The sequence below is a fragment of the Panthera uncia genome (assembly GCF_023721935.1).
Source record: "Panthera uncia isolate 11264 chromosome A3 unlocalized genomic scaffold, Puncia_PCG_1.0 HiC_scaffold_11, whole genome shotgun sequence".
Classification (NCBI taxonomy): domain Eukaryota; kingdom Metazoa; phylum Chordata; class Mammalia; order Carnivora; family Felidae; genus Panthera; species Panthera uncia.
In genome coordinates, this window is record NW_026057578.1 from 78,666,309 (window position 1) to 78,688,065 (window position 21,757).

At 36.5% G+C, this 21,757-nt stretch overlaps 1 protein-coding gene across 14 annotated transcripts in view; it reads left to right on the forward strand.

The window, feature by feature from the left end:
• The window catches only part of EHBP1 (EH domain binding protein 1), a 375,396-nt gene that overhangs the window by 259,993 nt on the left and 93,646 nt on the right, over positions 1-21,757 (forward strand). For all 14 annotated transcript variants that reach the window (XM_049650279.1, XM_049650277.1, XM_049650275.1 and 11 more), the window contains 3 exons: positions 6,891-7,069; positions 8,152-8,200; positions 12,218-13,120. In XM_049650279.1, the coding sequence (XP_049506236.1) occupies positions 6,891-7,069; positions 8,152-8,200; positions 12,218-13,120 (1,131 nt within the window). The remainder of the gene's footprint in view (positions 1-6,890; positions 7,070-8,151; positions 8,201-12,217; positions 13,121-21,757) is intronic.

The window sequence follows — 21,757 nt, forward strand, 5'->3', positions numbered from 1 at the left end:
TCAACTCAGGTCATGATTTCACCATTCTTGAGTTTGAGGCCCACGTCAGGCTCTTGGTTGACAACTCAAGAGCCTACTTGAGATTCTCTGTCTCCCTCTCTCTCTGCCCTTCCCCCACTCACACTCTTGCTCTCTGTCTCAAAAATAAATAAATAAACTTAAAAAAAAAAAAAACCAGTTGGGGCACCTGGGTGGCTCAGTCAGTTGGGCGTCCGACTTCGGCTCAGGTCATGATCTCACAGTTCTTGAGTTCGAGCCCCGCATCAGGGTCTGTGCTGACAGCTTGGAGCCTGGAGCCTGCTTCGGATTCTGTGTCTCCCTCTCTCTCTGCTCCTCCCCAGCTCATGCTCACACTGTCAAAAATAAATAAACTAAAAAAAAACAAAAACCAGCAACCAAAAATTGTGTTCAGATGGTAGTCCTTTAATATAAGCACAAGTTCCTCCCAATATTAATTTAATTACAGCATAATCTTTCAGATTGTCTAGAAGTAAAATAATACCTCAATTTCTCTATGAGAATAAAATGAAGTTATTTAAATGAAACACTTTGAAGAAGAATTAACGGTGCAAATACAAGTGTTACTGTTCTCACCACTGCTTTTGTTTTGTGCTCCCCAAATTGTAAGGTTTATCCACAGTTTCCTCAATTGTTTTTGAAAATTTGTAATAATTGGGGGAAGACTCCCAGAATCAGCAATAGGGAGACAAAAATGTCCTACAGTTTTAGCAATAGTAGTATATATTTCACTGCTGTGGACTGACAGTTCTACTTCTAGTTCTACTTCTAACCAATACTCTAAAATCCAAAGAGGGGCGGGCGCCTGGGTGGCTCAGTCGGTTGAGAGTCCGACTTCAGCTTAAGTCATGATCTCACGGTCTTGGGTTCCAGCCCAGCATCAGGCTCTGTGCAGACAGCTCAGAGCCTAGAGCCTGCTTCGGATTCTGTGTCTCCTTCTCTCTCTGCCTCTCCCTCGCTCGTTCTCTCTCTCTCTCTCTCCCTCTCTCTCCCTCTCTCTCTCTCTCTCTCTCTCTCTCTCTCTCAAAAATAAACAAACATAATTTTTTTTAAATTTTTTTTAATGTTTTTTTAATTTTTGAGATGGAGACAGAGCGCAAGTGGGGGAGGGGCAGAGAGCGAGGGAGACACAGAATCTGAAACAGGCTCTGAGCTGTCGGCACCAAGCCGGATGCGGGGCTCGAACCCACAAACAGTGAGATCATGACCTGAGCCAAAGTCGGATGCTTAACCAAGTGAGCCACCCAGGCGCCCAAACATAAAAAAAAATTTTTTTTTAAATAAGTAAATAAAATCCAAAGAATGGACAAAGGGTTTTATCAACTAAGTACTCCTAAAGCTTAAAATTTTTGGATCAATTGCCTTTTTAGAATCAATTAACTTAATATACACTGGGCAGTCAGTCACTAAGCTCTGAAAAAGGTAAGAAGTAAACTAAGGCAACTACTAGTCTCAAGAAACTTACAGTTTCTGCTGAGGTCCTAAAGCTGCATTATCTTGAAATGTGAAATGCATGTTGGATAAGAGCACAGGCTCTGGAGTGGGAACACCTTGGTATAGATCCTAACTCCTTTACTTTTTAGCTGTGTGACTTAAGTTTCCTCAACTGAAATTGGGAATAATAGCACTTAACTCAAAGGAGTTGTGAAGATTAAGTGAGCTAATCCATGTAAAGATTTTAACATTGCCTGTGGGACATAGTAAATGCTCAGAATATACTGTATGGATTAATGAAGAATTAAGTCTTTTTGTAGAGGGAAGAAATAACATATTGTAAGAAAAATTCTATATGAGAGTCAAAGGAATATTGAAAATTCCTACTGACTGGAGTTGGAGAGATTTCATGTGCAATAATCTTTTTTTAAAAAAAAAACATATTTTTAAAGTTTACTTATTTATTTTGAGAGAGAGGGAAAGCACAAGCCAGGGAGGGGCAGAGAAAGAGGGAGAGAGAGAATCCCAAGCAGACTCCGCACTGTCAGCACAGAACCTGATGTGGGGCTTGAACTCACGAACTGGGAGATCATGACCTGAGCCAAAATTAAGAGTCAGACACTTAACTGACTGAGCCACCCTGGTGCCCCTCTTGTGCAATTATCTTGAAGTTAAAGTGGAATTGTAGCAGTTGTACTTGGGACAGAAGATACTCCAAAGTGAGGTGACAATCTGTATGATCAAAGACAGGAAGTAGGGGAGCTGGGACTAGGGAGGAGAGCATAGTGATTCTAGAGAATAATCATCCTGGAGAGTAGATACATTGAAAGAGATTTGGGATTCACTTCTCAAAAGTATTTTGATGTCATTTTGTGTGTTTAACAGTCATTAGATACTTTGACCTGTGCTTTAAGAAGTTTGTTGCTATGGCAATGAATCAGATAAAGGGGAATTTTGAAAAACAGAAGACCTATTAGCAAGATTTTGCAATAGCTAGACAAAAGAAGATAGGTTATAGCAATAGGATCAAAATTTCCCATGAATTAACTTATATTAATAAGGGATGATTGGAGAAGGAAGAGGTCAAAGCTGATTCTGAGATTAAAAGTCTAGATAATTGGGACAATAGCAGTATCATTTGTAAACATAATGAAAATGAAGCAGGTTGTAAGGAAAGATTATAATTATGGTTTTGAACATATTGAGTTTGAATTTTATATGGCAGGAAGGACGGCCAGCTGGAAATGTCAACTTGAGATAGTTTGAACTATAAATGTATATTTGGGAATCATCTGCATGGAAGTGATAGTTGAAATCCTGGGAGTGAATCAGCTCAAAGTGTGGAAAGAGAAAAAACTATTTAGAGCAATACCTAGAGGAATATATATGTGCTTGTATCAGTGGAAGAAGAGGAAAGAGCAAAGAGAAAGCAACTATAGTGAGAGGGGTAGAGCAGAAAAAATGGAATTGAAATTTCTTACAGCTATTAAAATTTAGGAAATTTTGTAACAAGTTATTTGACTAGGTTTTCTGAAAGCAATCCTCTTGCCATTGATAGAAAGAGTAACTAGGTGGCCTTATTATCTTTAATATGTAAAATGCTATGTTAACAGAAACAATGCATTAAAATTATACTAGAACACAGAACTGTTAAGTGAAACAACGGTTTCAAGTCCTATTTCCTCTCCACAGTAATGTCTTCAAATTGGCTCTATAATCATGATGATTGGCATCTATTTGTAGTTCTTAGTTAAGCTGAGATTGGTACCATTGCATCCATATAGTAGCTTGATTTAGAGAGAAATGGAAGGATCACCTAATGAAGCAGATCAGTTCTTCAAAATCAGTCAGATTCTGATTAATCTGATCATAAAGTTATAAGAATGGCTTTTAGAAATTTCCTCTCTTGTACATAACAAATATAACTGTAATATCTGTGGTTTACTTTCCCAGTATGTTAAATGAAGATGTCTTCTCATACATCTGGTCACTGCATAAATAAAGAACTTTTAAAAAGAGTTGTTCCAGCATCTGATAGTTTGGTTCTACCATTAATGACCAGATTTTGATGTTTTCCTTTCTTTGGAAAGCATTAAATTAAAGTCACTCAGAGCTGCTTTTTGCACCAAACTCATAAAAGTAGATACATTGCCAAGAATTCCAAGTGCTCCGTTTTGTACATAAAGTATCAAGATTATCTTCCAGCTAAAGCTTTGTTTGCAAAAATATTTTTCACTAATCTTGAAGAATTCATGGCCTTTTAAGTTTCCAAGAGACCCTCAAAAATAGGAATTCAAGTGCTGATAATGTATTGGTAGTAGTAATAATAGTTGTAATTAACATTTATGGAGTTGTTTCTATGTGCCATACATTTTGCCAAGTGTTTTGCCTGCATCTGTTTATTTAGCAGCATTTATTGAGTGCCTGCTGACTCTTAGGATAAGTTAATGAAACAAACATAGACCCCTGTCTTCACAGACCTTATATTTAGTGAGAATGGACAAAGTAATAAGCAGTAAGCATGACCAATAAGCGTATTTTGGTAATAACCAAAATAAAGTATATGGACCATAGGATGGTAAGTACTATCGAAAAAACAGAGCAAGGTAAGGTAGTCAGGAGTGTGGGGTTGAGGTTGAATGATGGAGATGGGTTGCATTATTAAATAGGGTTGTCATAACAGGCATAATGAAAATGGTTGCATTGGAGTTAATCATGCAGATATCTGACAGGAGAACATCCAGGTAAATGGAACAATCTGTACAAAGATGCAAAGGTGGACCATGTCTTGGATATCCAAGGAACAGAAAAGAGGTTGATACGGTTCAGAATAATCAAGGGAGAGAGTGGTAATGAGCAATAATGGATGGGAGGAGGGAGAGGCAGTCCTCTTACTATAATGACACTATGTACACTAGGTACCATTACAATCCCCATTTTGTAGATGAGGAAACAGAGACAGAGAAATAAATTAACCTGCCACATCAGGAGCCAGCTATAGCAAGAAACAAGAAATGACATTCATTCATATCCTGAAAGCTTTGAAATTATTTAACTGCTTATTTATTTGTAACCCTCTGCAAAATATTAGATGAAAGATCAGCCGTTCTAAAGTGGATGATTTATTGTACAGTGCTTCTACTTCAGTTTTATTTCTCTGCAACCAATATGACCAGTTATAGGGCTTGTAATTTCATCAAAGTTTCTTCAATTACATATGACTTCTTTTTCTTGGCAGTGCAGCAAGCATCTGTAAGATATGTTTAATTCAAGGGTTTTGTTGTGTTAGGGTAAATCCAAAGTTTAGCTTAGTTCTTCTAGCCTTTTCATATTGAGCCTTCTTAGAAACAAGGATATGTTTATAATCATAATGACATTGTGTGTTTTCCCTAATTCTTACAGAAAGCCACTCTGGATTGTAACATAATGATAATGACTTTTTTTTTTTTAATGTTTATTTATTTTTGAGACAGAGAGAGACAGAGCATGAACGGGGGAGGGTCAGAGAGAGGGAGACACAGACTCTGAAACAGGTTCCAGGCTCTGAGCTGTCAGCACAGAGCCCGACGCGGGGCTCGAACTCACAGACCGCGAGATCATGACCTGAGCCGAAGTCGGCCGCTTAACCGACTGAGCCACCCAGGCGCCCCAATGATAATGACTTTTGTACATTACCTGTCTACGTGCTAATGATGATTGGAATGAATCATTGTAATGACATTTGCAGATTATCTGGCCCATGTACCTATTACTCAAGCTGTAATTGAATCAATGTCTTAGTAGTATAATTTGATACAGAAAAACATTTTAATAAAGACAATCCTTTAAATAATAGGAAATCTAAGAAAAAAATGTGTTTGTACCCAGTTCATTGATCCCCCTACCTCATCCATGGACCATTCTCCACTCTATTTCAGGTTAAGTGACTAGAACTATTTGAAAATCACAGTGCAAAGTAACCATCAGATAAAAAGATATTTAATATTCATTTTTATACATGTCAAATTGAAGTTATTAAAAGAACTATTATTTATTCTAAAGTAAATACTTTATTACATTAGGAATTCCATTTTTACCTACTTCTTCATAATAAGTAGAATTGAACCTAAATTTATTGAATTTTTTGGCTTGTGAATTTTTCACATTTACTTTGTATAGGTGATTACTTAATGAACAGCCCTTTGTAAGGTTGCTTTATATAAGAATTTGTTAATAAGGCAGTTAATAAAAATATAATAAAAATAAGAAATTACATCCTTAGTGTTTCTTAGTCTTTTCACAGGAGCAGTGAATGTATAATCTCAATTTGGAGTTGATGATTTTAATTTTTTGGCACTAACATGCTTTTGTCAAGTGGGGGCATCATTGGTCTTTCTTAAGTAAGCTTTGTAGCGAGAATGGTTTGCATGTTAAACTTAAGTGATATTAGGGGTAAATAATAATCCTCCTTTCACCTTATTTTAGAGGGCCCTATTTTATGTTTATCATCAGCACTCTTAACTGATAGCAAAATTTAAAGTCCAGAAGCCTATTGTAGTTTTCTTTATGGTTTTCAATTGTACCAGCCTTACAATTACTATCACAAAATGTGGTTGTTATTCAGTAAAAGAAAGTGACATGGTTTTAAGAATAATAAAAGTTTAGGATAAAAATCTTATGTAGTTTTTTTTTTGTCATCATTGTTTTAAATATATAAACAAGGGAAAAACCAAGTATATGCTTAAGATTTAGCCACACACACACACACACACACACACACACACACACCCCTAACTAACCTACAAAAGTAACTATCAGTGATAATTAGAAGATATTTTGAGTAAATCCAAATTACACACTGTTGTGTGCTGTTGCTACCAATACCTGACTGTTGCTAATAACTCTAAATCTGTTTTGCCATCATAAAATTTATATAAGAAATATGTTTGAGTATGATTACCATTGTGCTATCAAAAATATGATTACTGTATTAAAAAAAAACTTAATAGGATCTTGGTCTTTCCACTGCTAACAATTTGTGCTACAGTTAGATTTCAAAATACATTATTTTTAATCTAGTCAAAAAGGAACTATATTTATCCATGATTGTATTTGAGGAAAATTTTTTAGGGTATAAGAGTTACACAGATATTCAGACTTAAGTATTTAAATACTTCAATATAATGTTTCCATCAGTGTAGCTCTTGGCTTGTTCTTATGTATGAGTTTAAAATCTTGCATATCTACATCCTTGTCAGGCAAATGCCATAGGCTAAAACTGAAGATAATAACTTAAGATTCATGTCTCCTTCTTGGAGGTTTAATTTGTCTTGAATTGACATTTTTGAAGGACCTAAACTGACATCAAAGGGTTTAAATGATCTACTTAGGTCAATTAATGTTAATTTTCATCTTTCATTAAATTATTTTAATGTTTTTCTCTTTTTCTTTTTTTCTAGCCAAGTCCTATACCAAGTCCTGTTTTGGGGCGAAAGCCAAATGCTAGTCAGTCATTGCTTGTATGGTGTAAAGAAGTTACAAAAAACTACCGGGGAGTGAAAATCACCAATTTTACTACATCATGGAGAAACGGTTTATCTTTTTGTGCAATATTACACCACTTTAGACCAGATTTAATGTAAGTAGAACATTTTCCATTCCCTATAAATTGTTTTGTAAATAATAGTTTCTTTAAAAACCTAAATAACTTCTCTCTTTTTTTAAGTTTATTTATTTTTTTGTGTGCCCATGTGCACAGAGAGGGAGAGGGAGAATCCCAAGCAGGCTCCACAATGTCAGTGCAGAACCCAGTGTGGGGCCCAGACTCAAGAACCGTGAGATCATGACCTGAGCTGAAATCAAGAGTTGGATGCTTAACCGACTCAGCCACCCAGGCACCCCAAACATAAATAACTTCATTAACGCATGTCCTGAAACAGTTGACTTTGTTTTCCTTATTACTCACACCTTTTGCTTTTTGAGAAAAGAAATGGGTGCCAAAAAGAAAAGTTCTCCCTTCTTGATGCCTAAAACCTATCTTCTCTTAAAAAAAAAAAAAAAAGTTTTTTCTTCTTAATCTCATACAAATAACTGACTTTAAATTATTATGAGGGGCACCTGGGTGGCTCAGTCGGTTGAGTGTCCGACTTCGGCTCAGGTCATGATCTCATGATCTCATGGGTTTGAGCCCCACATCGGGCTCTGTGCTGACAGCTCAGAGCCTGAAGCCTGCTTCAGATTCTGTCTCCGGCTCTCTCTGTCCCTCCCCACCTGTGCTTTGTCTCTCTGTCTCTAAAATAAATAAACATTAAAAAAATTTTTTTTAATTATTATGAAAATTGTGTTACTGTTAAAATGAGATGAGACATATTAGCCCATAGCTCTTTGTACATTGACAACAAGGGATTACCTCATGGTAAATTTGGTTGTCAAGATGGGTCTCTGGTGCCCTGCCTTAACTTCTCTTTTAGATGGAAAGCTTCAGGCAATGAAACATGTAATCACTGTATTCATTCATTCATTCATTTATTTACTTACTTACTTACTTACTTACTTACTTACTTACTTTTCCACACTATTAGTTTTGTTGATTGAACTGCTGTGAAATTGCTAGTTACTCTTTGGTATTATTGAATGTCAAATTTTTAGATTCAAGTTTTTTTTTAAGCAGCTGTTTTTATCAAATACTGTATGTACTTACGGTGCCTTTTTCTCCCCCAGTGACTACAAGTCTCTGAATCCTCAAGATATTAAAGAGAACAACAAAAAGGTAAGAATTGCCAAGGAAAAAAATACATAGTTTCCAGTTTGGCTCTTCTGCAGCTTTTATTGATTTAGGGAAAGTGAGGTTGTGTTGTAAGGTCATAACTGCAGCTCACAGAAAGAAGATAGTCTGCTCCTTGCAGTGCAAATTAGGATGCATAGTTTACTCTAGGTTGTCTTACCCTAGGTTGTCATGGCCTTTAAAGATCACAAGTGCCAGACTGGCATCAGATTTCAATATATGTGTGGACTTCATTCACTGTTAAATATTTGTTAAAGCATACTGTTTTTATTCGAGATTTAGCTTTTAAAAAGTGCACCCAAAGCTCTTGTACCATAAATGATTATGAGTTTAGAAAAATATGTTGGGAGGGAATGAGGGCAGGTATGCAAGAAAGCAAGCATATGTTCCTAGAAGCAAAAAGATACGAACATTGGGTTTTGGTTTTTATTTTTGTTTTTTTTCACTTTCTGGTAAACTGTATAGTTTTTCCACATAATTAATTAGCATACTGAGGGCAGAGCTTCCTAATTACTGTGCAGGGGGATATTGATTCTTTTGGCCGTCAGGGTAGCTATGTGGGGCTGAGTTGCCCAGAGGCTGCTGGGCTAGCTGACTGTGGTTGCAGGCTAACTTAACTATTTACCCCAGTGCACAGTACAATATTATAACATGTATGTGCACTGTGACATGAGAAAGGAGGGAAGCACTAACTCAACACACAGTAAGTACTCTGTTTTTTATACTGAATTGAATTCTTCAGCTGAAAAGTTAATGAAATACATTGTTGTCTTAGAATAGGAGTTCTTAATGTGGGAGCTATGGACAGAATTCAGGGGGTTCTTGAAAATGACTAGGGGGAAAATGTATTTTATTTTCTTAATTCTTTAAGTGAAATTTAGCATTTCCTTTAATTATGAATTTTGGCAACACACCACTTTAGCATTAGCCATGCCTAAGACTTTATCACCTTAAGAATCTCAGATATTTTGGTATCACCTTGCAGTTGCAGTTGTAATACCTTCACATATCTTTTAAGCTCATCACTTCTTCACAATTACAGTTGTTAATACATTCACCAAAAGTATACGTATTGCTGTTTCTCAAATTCAGTCTTACTAATATTTTTATGGTTTTATTTTTCATGTAACTGGTTTCTTCTGTAATCCTATGTATTTTATAAACATACAGCATTATTCTGAAAAGGGCGTATTGCCAAAAGGATTCATAGGACAAAGTGATCTGGTCTAAAGTTTTCAGTCTACTTTAAATTAAACAATTAAAACCACCAATGAGTGCTAAAAAGTCCATAAATGGAATCTTGATAGAAATTCAGTTAACAGATGAGAATTTAATTCAACAATTTTTTACTTTTATTGCCCTCTAAACCCAAAAATTTGTATTGTCATTAAAAAAACCTTTACAAATGCCTGATGATGGCCCTAGAGAAATACATTTTAAAACTGTTAGGTTTTTTAATTGAAATATGCCACCAAAAAAGGTAATCTTAAAATATCAGTGTATTTTTCCTTATAGAAATCACATCTGTGGTAGGTATGCTACAGAGTAAGTCATTCTTGTGAATTATTTCTTGTATAATTTAGGAGAGCTTGTATGATAGTTCTATGCCTGCATTTTTTTGCATTGGAATAAAATACTAAGCTAATTTAAATGCAGATAAAAGCATAAAATAGAGCATTATTATTTTTGTAAAGTGAAGCTTTTAAATTACTGTTTGAAATTTTGAAAAGGAAACATTGTTGATTTTACCTGGCTATCTATTTTTAAGAGTATGGAGATTTGCCTTAAGGTTTAGGTCACACTTCTTTACATTATTTTTTCAGGAACTTAATAATGATGAGCATACCTTGGGTTTACATATTACTACATAGAGAAGAATATCCTATTACGTTTTTTCTCGATTAGATCTTCTAGCGTAGATAATCATGGCTTTTTGAAAGGATTTTAATTTAGATGGTCCTATTCATTGCACAATTGAATAAATAATTGTCATACAATCTTTGCTTTTCATCACTTTGCAACTTCCTACCTGGTATCTACATTGAGTATCAGCTACTACCTGCAGATTTATTTCCGGCTTCACACAATTCTTCCCGATAACCTCATCTGCCCTTGATTGGACTTAAAGCAGCCTAAGAAACAATGCGTGGGTCTTAAGTTCCATGCAGATGCATAATATAACTGGCAATGACTCCTCCTTACCAATTAAATAACATCTAGGAATGAATACGACCATTTTCTTTGAAAGACCTCTTTTTTTCCGTCCTCACATAAACAGCTGAAAAGACAGGTGATTGACCACAGCAAAAGAGGTTAACCTAGGGGAAGATTCCTTTATAAAGTCTTGACCTCGCTTACAAGAAACTCAGTTTGTTTTTAAATGGTTTTTTTAGTGCAGTTAGTGTGCATAAAGTGAATTGCTACATAAAGCAAAACACCAGCAGGAGCTTCCCCACAAGGAAGCTAATCATTTTCCCAGGTCTGTAAAAAGTACTGAATAAAAAAGGTATTTACCTGTGACATATGATCTTAACCAGTATGTCAGTGTTTTAGATAATTGGGAAATGTTTAGAATACTGCCTGTGGTGCTTTTCGTGATGGTCTGCAATTGATGTCTGTCAATCAAGTTGTCAAGACACATGAGGAGGAAAATGACTTTAATTTTCCTAAAACATGTAAAATAACAAACAGGCCTAAACATGCACACCAACTGAGCCATTCTCTTGAGTAAATATTTTGAGGTACCTATATTATGAAACATAGTGCTGTGAAAATTGAAGAGGTTTTAATATTGCAATTTATTTTTCATTTTCTTTCTTACTTATTCCACAACATTTATTAAACTCCAGGAAGACTTTGAGATGAGGATTAAATTCAAAGGTAGAAATGCTCTTTAACATGTAAGTGCAAAAGACTAATTCCTTCTAAATTGTTACATAATTTCCTAACCTTTATTTTAAGAAAAACTTTGAGTTACGATCCTACATCTAGGTTGTTACAAAGACTAGACATTTTATATTCCAAAGTGAGAGTGCAACTAGAGGGTCCTTACTTTTTCCAAGAGTATATCTGAACCTTTAGGCATATTTTTAATACTTCCTAGCAACACAGTGCTGTTTTCAAGGGTTAGTTCAGGATAGTAATAATTAATTGTAAATTGAGAAACAGCTTTGATTCTTCAAAACTAGAAAAACCTGATGTGCCACAGTCATTTTAAAGGCTAACAAAAATAATACAATGCAACCTCACATTCTCAACTAGGTTGTACTACTCAAAACATTTCATTCTTTCCAAAATGGATGAAGTGAAAATGCAATCACTCTTCTCATTATGAAAATTAGTCCTAATTGGGCATTTAAAAATGTTACTATGTTCTTAGGCTTAAATAGTACTTACTTGTATTTTATACCAGGTAATCTAGGATTTCCTTCTTTGGGGATATCTAGCTCTACTTTTTCTTCACGAATCACTGCATTTACATGATCATGATAACGAGAGATTGATGGGAATGGTAAAGCTCCAGATTCATTATTATTTCTTTATACCTTAGTTCCTTATAAAAAATTATTCTAAGGGTTTTTTTTTTTGTTTTAATTCTCATTTTTACTCATTTATTGGGGAACATTTCAATTGGTATTAATTTAAGAAACTTCTTTTTTCTTGCATCTATCCCACCTTTACAAATTTTGGGCATGAAATTTTGTTATTTCATGTAGCACTAATGTTACTAATGTAATATACCCTCCAACAACAACAACAACAACAAAATTCTTTAAAAATTTGCTTTTTCTTATGGTAACTAAGCTTTATTTTTACAACTTTATTATTAAAGCACAATTGACATATAACATTACATTAGTTACAGGTGCATAACATAATGATTCAATATATTGTAAAATGATCACCACAGTATATCTAGTTAATATCTGTTCTTTTGCTGTTTTTAAAATGAGTGGATTGTTTGAACTATTCAATATATCTTTGTTTTTCCTTTCTTTAAAGGCATATGATGGATTTGCCAGCATAGGAATTTCCCGGTTGTTGGAACCTTCTGATATGGTTTTATTAGCAATTCCTGACAAACTGACTGTTATGACTTATCTTTATCAAATCAGGGCACATTTCAGTGGCCAAGAACTGAATGTTGTCCAGATAGAGGAGAACAGCAGTAAAAGCACATATAAAGTTGGAAACTATGAAACAGATACAAATAGTTCTGTTGATCAAGAAAAATTCTATGCAGAACTTAGTGATCTGAAACGGGAGCCTGAAATACAGCAGCCTACCAGTGGAGCAGTAGACTTCTTGTCGCAAGATGACTCTGTATTTGTAAATGATAGTGGGGTTGGAGAGTCAGAAAGTGAACATCAGACTCCTGATGATCATCTTAGTCCAAGCACATCCTCCCCTTACTGTCGCAGGACTAAAAGTGACACAGAACCCCAAAAGTCCCAGCAGAGCTCTGGAAGGACTTCAGGATCCGATGACCCTGGAATATGTTACAATACAGATTCAATCCACGCACAAGTTTTGTTAGGCAAGAAGAGACTCCTGAAAGCAGAGACTTTAGAATTAAGTGACTTATACGTTAGTGATAAGAAGAAGGGTGTGTCTCCACCCTTTATTTGTGAGGAGACAGAGGAACAAAAGCTTCAGACTCTAGACATCAGTAATAACTTGGAGAAGGAAAAATTAGAGAATTCCAGACCCTTAGAATGCAGATCGGATCCTGAATCACCTATCAAAAAACCAAGTTTATCTCCCACTTCCAAACTTGGATACTCATACAACAGAGATGCAGACCTTACAAAGAAAAAACGTACTTCCCTAAGGCAGACAGAGTCTGATCCAGATGCTGATAGAATCACTTTCAATCATGCAGATCATTCCACAAAAACAGTCCAGGTAAGTGAGTTAGAATGGTGATTACCTATATTTAGTAAATAATTATTCTATTTTTTTGTATTTACAGACCACTTTAAAATACTACAACTGAGTAAAGGTAGAGGTGATTTCCCATTATATAAAAACCTAAAATATACCTGAACTTCATTTAAAGTTTATGATATAATATTTTAAGCCTACAAATAAATCCAAATTTGAAGATTGAAGGATAAAGAATATTACCTTTCCAAATCAAAATATTATTTATCTATAAAAACAGAACATTTCACTATAAGAATAAGTCAAAGATATTTCACTATTCCATTTTTTAGGAATATCATTCTGAAAATATGTAATGCTAAGTTAAATATTTCCCATTTAAAGTATTTTCTTCAGCTATTTTAGTTGCATTGTAATTGATATCTTCAGTCCCACTGTTACTTGTGGTTAAAAATTCCAGTAACATCCGAATTTCTCCCCATGAGGGGAATATGATGCAGATTTGACCTTACAATATTTACTGTATTTAATTGAATCTCTGGCACCATCAATTATAAGATATACCATTATTTTATGTACCAAAAAGAAAGGAAAACATTGCCAGAAAACCATGATAAATGGTTTTCTTATCACATAGAATTTTTATTTTATACCTATTGAATGAATTCTTTTAAACTTATTCAAGCATGGATTTTTTTCATCATATAACCCTCTTATGTATACATAAAAAAAAATTTAAGCAAAATAAATTGGTTAAGATATAACTGACTTAGAATTAGAATTCAGAATCCGACTCTTGTGAATCACTTTTTGATTTGGAGTTTTTGGTGTTCCTGTTTTGCCACACAGTATTATCCTCTGTGCCATCAAAAGCATAATGTTATAGTGGTGCTTCTCTAAGTACGATCTGGGGACCCTGGAATTCTTCTACCCTCTTTCAGAGAGCCCCCAAAGTTGAAACTCTTTTCCTAATAATAATAGAACGTTTACCTTTTTCACTTTCGCTTTCTCACAAGTGTACAGTGACATTTTCCGGAGGCTACGTGATTTGCAGTATCTCAAAAGATTGAATACAAAAGTAGATATGAGAATCCAGCTGCCTGGATATTAAAGAGATTTCTAAAAACTATAAAATAATGCCATTCTCGCTTATTTTTTGTTTTTTTGTTTTTTTGTATTGTTTTTTGTTACAATATGTTAACATCTAATGGGTTCATTAAAGTTATTTCTAAATTAATATATAAAAATTTTTAACATTTCTCAGTTTTAATTTAAATGCTACATATAAATAAATATAACACATAAATGAAAGCTTTTTGACATCCTCAATAATTTTTGAGCACATGAAGGTATTCTAAAACCAAAGTTTGAAACTTTTTTTTCCTTTCTTTTATTTATTTATTTATTTATTTATTTATTTATTTATTTATATTTATTTATTTATTTATTTAATATATGAAATTTACTGTCAAATTGGTTTCCATACAACACCCAGTACTCATCCCAAAAGGTGCCCTCCTCAATATCCATCACCCACCCTCCCCCCCTCCCACCCCCCATCAACCCTCAGTTTGTTCTCAGTTTTTAACAGTCTCTTATGCTTTGGCTCTCTCCCACTCTAACCTCTTTTTTTTTTTCCTTCCCCTCCCCCTTGGGTTTCTGTTATGTTTCTCAAGATCCATATAAGAGTGAAACCATATGGTATCTGTCTTTCTCTGTATGGCTTATTTCACTTAGCATCACACTCTCCAGTTCCATCCACGTTGCTTCAAAAGGCCATATTTCATTTTTTCTCATTGCCACATAGTATTCCATTGTGTATATAAACCACAATTTCTTTATCCATTCATCAGTTGATGGACATTTAGGCTCTTTCCATAATTTGGCTATTGTTGAGAGTGCTGCTATAAACATTGGGGTACAAGTGCCCCTATGCATCAGTACTCCTGTATCCCTTGGATAAATTCCTAGCAGTGCTATTTCTGGGACATAGGGTAGGTCTATTTTTAATTTTCTGAGGAACCTCCACACTGCTTTCCAGAGTGGCTGCACCAATTTGCATTCCCACCAACAGTGCAAGAGGGTTCCCGTTTCTCCACATCCTCTCCAGCATCTATAGTCTCCTGATTTGTTCATTTTGGCCACTCTGACTGGCGTGAGGTGATATCTGAGTGTGGTTTTGATTTGTATTTCCCTGATAAGGAGCGACGTTGAGCATCTTTTCATGTGCCTGTTGGCCATCCGGATGTCTTCTTTAGAGAAGTGTCTATTCATGTTTCCTGCCCATTTCTTCACTGGGTTATTTGTTTTTCGGGTGTAGAGTTTGGTGAGCTCTTTATAGATTTTGGATACTAGCCCTTTGTCCGATATGTCATTTGCAAATATCTTTTCCCATTCCGTTGGTTGCCTTTTAGTTTTGTTGGTTGTTTCCTTTGCTGTGCAGAAGCTTTTTATCTTCATAAGGTCCCAGTAATTCATTTTTGCTTTTAATTCCCTTGCCTTTGGGGATGTGTCGAGTAAGAGATTGCTACGGCTGAGATCAGAGAGGTCTCTTCCTGCTTTCTCCTCTAGGGTTTGATGGTTTCCTGTCTCACATTCAGGTCCTTTATCCATTTTGAGTTTATTTTTGTGAATGGTGTCAGAGAGTGGTCTAGTTTCAACCTTCTGCATGTTGCTGTCCAGTTCTCCCAGCACCATTTGTTAAAGAGACTGTCTTTTTTCCATTGGATGTTCTTTCCTGCTTTGTCAAAGATGAGTTGGCCATACGTTTGTGGGTCTAGTTCTGGGGTTTCTATTCTATTCCATTGGTCTATGTGTCTGTTTTTGTGCCAATACCATGCTGTCTTGATGATTACAGCTTTGTAGTAGAGGCTAAAGTCTGGGATTGTGATGCCTCCTGCTTTGGTCTTCTTCTTCAAAATTACTTTGGCTATTCGGGGCCTTTTGTGGTTCCATATGAATTTTAGGATTGCTTGTTCTAGTTTCGAGAAGAATGCTGGTGCAATTTTGATTGGGATTGCATTGAATGTGTAGATAGCTTTGGGTAGTATTGACATTTTGACAATATTTATTCTTCCAATCCATGAGCACGGAATGTTTTCCATTTCTTTATATCTTCTTCAATTACCTTCATAAGCTTTCTATAGTTTTCAGCATACAGATCTTTTACATCATTGGTTAGATTTATTCCTAGGTATTTTATGATTCTTGGTGCAATTGTGAATGGGATCAGTTTCTTTATTTGTCTTTCTGTTGCTTCATTGTTAGTGTATAAGAATGCAACTGATTTCTGTACATTGATTTTGTATCCTGCAACTTTGCTGAATTCATGTATCAGTTCTAGCAGACTTTTGGTGGAGTCTATCGGATTTTCCATGTATAATATCATGTCATCTGCAAAAAGCGAAAGCTTGACTTCATCTTTGCCAATTTGGATGCCTTTGATTTCCTTTTGTTGTCTGATTGCTGATGCTAGAACTTCCAACACTATGTTAAACAACAGCGGTGAGAGTGGGCATCCCTGTCGTGTTCCTGATCTCAGGGAAAAAGCTCTCAGTTTTTCCCTATTGAAGATGATGTTAGCTGTGGGCTTTTCATAAATGGCTTTTATGATGTTTAAGTATGTTCCTTCTATCCCGACTTTCTCAAGGGTTTTTATTAAGAAAGGGTGCTGGATTTTGTCAAAGGCCTTTTCTGCATCGATTGACAGGGTCATATGGTTCTTCTCTTTTTTTTTTTTTGTTAATGTGATGTATCACGTTGATTGATTTGCGAATGTTGAACCAGCCCTGCATCCCAGGAATGAATCCCACTTGATCATGGTGAATAATTCTTTTTATATGCTGTTGAATTCGATTTGCTAGTATCTTATTGAGAATTTTTGCATCCATATTCATCAGGGATATTGGCCTGTAGTTCTCTTTTTTTACTGGGTCTCTGTCTGGTTTAGGAATCAAAGTAATACTGTCTTCATAGAATGAGTCTGGAAGTTTTCCTTCCCTTTCTATTTCTTGGAATAGCTTGAGAAGAATAGGTATTATCTCTGCTTTAAACGTCTGGTAGAACTCCCCTGGGAAGCCGTCTGGTCCTGGACTCTTATTTGTTGGGAGATTTTTGATAACCGATTCAATTTCTTCGCTGGTTATGGGTCTGTTCAAGCTTTCTATTTCCTCCTGATTGAGTTTTGGAAGAGTATGGGTGTTTAGGAATTTGTCCATTTCTTCCAGGTTGTCCAATTTGTTGGCATATAATATTTCATAGTATTCCCTGATAATTGTTTGTATCTCTGAGGGATTGGTTGTAATAATTCCATTTTCATTCATGATTTTATCTATTTGGGTCATCTCCCTTTTCTTTTTGAGAAGCCTGGCTAGAGGTTTGTCAATTTTGTTTATTTTTTCAAAAAACCAACTCTTGGTTTCGTTAATCTGCTCTACAGTTTTTTTAGATTCTATATTGTTTATTTCTGCTCTGATCTTTATTATTTCTCTTCTTCTGCTGGGTTTAGGCTGTCTTTGCTGTTCTGCTTCTATCTCCTTTAGGTGTGCTGTTAGATTTTGTATTTGGGATTTTTCTTGTTTCTTGAGATAGGCCTGGATTGCAATGTATTTTCCTCTCAGGACTGCCTTCACTGCATCCCAAAGCGTTTGGATTGTTGTATTTTCTTTTTCGTTTGTTTCCATATATTTTTAAATTTCTTCTCTAATTGCCTGGTTGACCCACTCATTCGTTAGTAGGGTGTTCTTTAACCTCCATGCTTTTGGAGGTTTTCCAGACTTTTTCCTGTGGTTGATTTCAAGCTTCATAGCATTGTGGTCTGAAAGTATGCATGGTATAATATTAATTCTTGTAAACTTATGAAGGGCTGTTTTGTGACCCAGTATATGATCTATCTTGGAGAATGTTCCATGTGCACTCGAGAAGAAAGTATATTCTGTTGCTTTGGGATGCAGAGTTCTAAATATATCTGTCAAGCCCATCTGATCCAGTGTATCATTCAGGGCCCTTGTTTCTTTATTGACTGTGTGTCTAGATGATCTGTCCATTTCTGTAAGTGGGGTGTTAAAGTCCCCTGCAATTACTACATTCTTATCAATAAGGTTGCTTATGTTTATGAGTAATTGTTTTATATATTTGGGGGCTCCGGTATTCGGCGCATAGACATTTATAATTGTTACCTCTTCCTGATGGATAGACCCTGTAATTATTATATAATGCCCTTCTTCATCTCTTGTTACAGCCTTTAATTTAAAGTCTAGTTTGTCTGATATAAGTATGGCTACTCCAGCTTTCTTTTGGCTTCCAGTAGCATGATAAATAGTTCTCCATCCCCTCACTCTCAATCTAAAGGTGTCCTCAGATCTAAAATGAGTCTCTTGTAGACAGCAAATAGATGGGTCTTGTTTTTTTATCCATTCTGATACCCTATGTCTTTTGGTTGGCGCATTTAATCCATCTACATTCAGTGTTATTATAGAAAGCTACGGGTTTAGAGTCATTGTGATGTCTGTATATTTTATGCTTGTAGTGATGTCTCTGGTACTTTGTCTCACAGGATCCCCCTTAGGATCTCTTGTAGGGCTGGTTTCGTGGTGACAAATTCCTTCAGTTTTTGTTTGTTTGGGAAGACCTTTATCTCTCCTTCTATTCTAAATGACAGACTTGCTGGATAAAGGATTCTCGGCTGCATATTTTTTCTGTTTAGCACACTGATGATATCGTGCCAAGCCTTTCTGGCCTGCCAAGTTTCAAAAGAGAGATCAGTCATGAGTCTTATAGGTGTCCCTTTATATGTGAGGGCACGTTTATCCCTTGCTGCTTTCAGAATTTTCTCTTTATCCTTGTATTTTGCCAGTTTCACTATGATATGTCGTGCAGAAGATCGATTCAAGTTACATCTGATGGGAGTTCTCTGTGCCTCTTGGATTTCAATGCCTTTTTCCTTCCCCAGTTCAGGGAAGTTCTCAGCTATAATTTCTTCAAGTACCCCTTCAGCACCTTTCCCTCTCTCTTCCTCCCCTGGGATACCAATTATGCGTATATTATTTCTTTTTAGTGTATCACTTAGTTCTCTAATTTTTCCCTCATACTCCTGGATTTTTTTATCTCTCTTTCTCTCAGCTTCCTCTTTTTCCATAACTTTATCTTCTAGTTCACCTATTCTCTCCTCTGCCTCTTCAATCCGAGCCATCGTCGTTTCCATTTTGTTTTGCATTTCGTTTAAAGCGTTTTTCAGCTCCTCGTGACTGTTCCTTAGTCCCTTGATCTCTGTGGCAAGAGATTCTCTGCTGTCCTCTATACTGTTTTCAAGCCCAGCGATTAATTTTATGACTATTATTCTAAATTCACTTTCTTTTATATTATTTAAATCCTTTTTGACCAGTTCATTAGCTGTTGTTATTTCCTGGAGATTCTTCTGAGGGGAATTCTTCCGTTTCGTCATTTTGGATAGTCCCTGGAGTGGTGAGGACCTGCAGGGCACTTCCCCTGTGCTGTGGTGTATAACTGGAGTTGGTGGGCGGGGCCGCAGTGCGACCTGATGTCTGCCCCCAGCCCACTGCTGGGGCCACAGTCAGACTGGTGTGTGCCTTCTCTTCCCCTCTCCTAGGGGTGGGATTCACTGTGGGGTGGCGTGGCCCGTCTGGGCTACTTGCACACTGCCAGGCTTGTGGTGCTGGGGATCTGGCGTATTAGCTGGGGTGGGTAGGCAAGGTGCACGGGGGCATGAGGGGCAGGCTTAGCTCGCTTCTCCTTAGGTGATCCACTTCAGGAGGGGCCCTGTGGCAGCGGGAGGGAGTCAGATCTGCTGCCGGAGGTTTGGCTCCGCAGAAGCACAGTGTTGGGTGTTTGCGCGGAGTGAGCAAGTTCCCTGGCAGGAACTGGTTCCCTTTGGGATTTTGGCTGGGGGATGGGCGGGGGAGATGGCGCTGGCGAGCGCCTTTGTTCCCCACCAAACTGAGCTCTGTCGTACAGGGGCTCAGTAGCTCTCCCTCCCTTTGTCCTCCAGCCTTCCCGCTTTCCGAGCAGAGCTGTTAACTTATGACCTCCCAGACGCTAAGTCGCGCTTGCTGTGGAACACAGTCTGTCTGGCCCCTCCGCTTTTGCCAGCCAGACTCGGGGGCTCTGCTTGGCTGGCAAGCCGCCCCTCCGCCCCGGCTCCCTCCCACCAGTCCGTGGAGCGCGCACGGCCTCGCAGCCCTTCCTACCCTCTTCCGTGGGCCTCTCGTCTGCGCTTGGCTCCGGAGACTCCGTTCTGTTAATCCTCTGGCAGTTTTCTGGGTTATTTAGGCAGGTGTAGGTGGAATCTAAGTGATCAGCAGGACGCGCGGTGAGCCCAGCGTCCTCCTACGCTGCCATCTTCCCTCCCCCTCCCAAAGTTTGAAACTTTTGAGTAGAGCAGTCCTCTACAGTTTTCTCTGGGGTTTTCTTCTCAGTAATACTGATTGATAATTGCATTTTCTTGACCTTATGAGAAGTCCCCAAAATAAGATTTTTGGACAATAACCTGGAATTATATTCCATTTTTCAGATACTATTTAAGTATTTGTTAACTGAAACATCAAGGAATTGCAGTCATGCCACCCAAAATATCAAGCACATGTGTGTGTAGGCATTGATGGCTGTCCTGACTACCATCTGGCTAACAAAGATTATAAGATGCCATCAATTTTAAGTTATCAGAGATGTTAAGGAAAAATGCACATCTTTGAATCAAAGAAATGATAGTAGCTAACAAAGCAAGCCCCTGTTCTCCTAATCAAAAATTACAAATCATAAATTCTAAGTACTTTAACTTTTAGGACAAAAAGGCTTTCAAGACATCAGAGTGTCCCTACATAGCAGATAATCAGTAAACATCTAGTGGTTAATAACTGCAGAATTTAGTAACCTAAGTTCTAAGTATTACCCAATACAGAATTTTCTTATAACCCAGATTTTTAAGGTAAATATATTAAACCTAGAAATTAATTAATGTTTAAAATTAAAAACACTCTGGACTTGGAATCTGTACACCTAGGTTCTCATCTTGGCTCTGCTAATAATTACCAGTGTGACATGTTAACTAGCCATTTAAATTCTTTTACTCGTATTTTCCACATATATTAAATGAAATAATCTCTAAGAGCCCTTTTAGCTCTTAAACTCTATCATACTGTGATGCTGTTCAGAAGGTTTAAATGATGTACAATAAATCCACAGGATGATGGAGGCAACATCTATTTATGACCCCATATATATTTGTTTATCAACTGACCATTGGTTAAATGGTCAGAATTTTGTTTAGGGTAAAGTTAAAGGTGTTTTTTGTTTTTGTTTTTTTATCAGAAGTACTGCCTGACACAAAAAATTATAATATGATTGCTAATATTTCATAGGTTTTTAAAATTGTGCTATTTTAACAGGGTTTTGAAATTGGGCAAATTTCTTAAAAATCTGGGGTTTTTTACATACTATACTTCGTGAATTCTAAGATAAGCATCTTTTTACATTTTCTCTGAAATCAATATGTTACTTACAATAGATAGTATGTTAGAGTTTGACAATGTTTGTTCTTTCTTAGTAGTTCATAAAATAATAGTACATCTAGTACCTAATGGCATTAGATTAGAGAAAATCTGATCAATTTGGCTATACAGAATTAAAGTCATAATGTTGCTC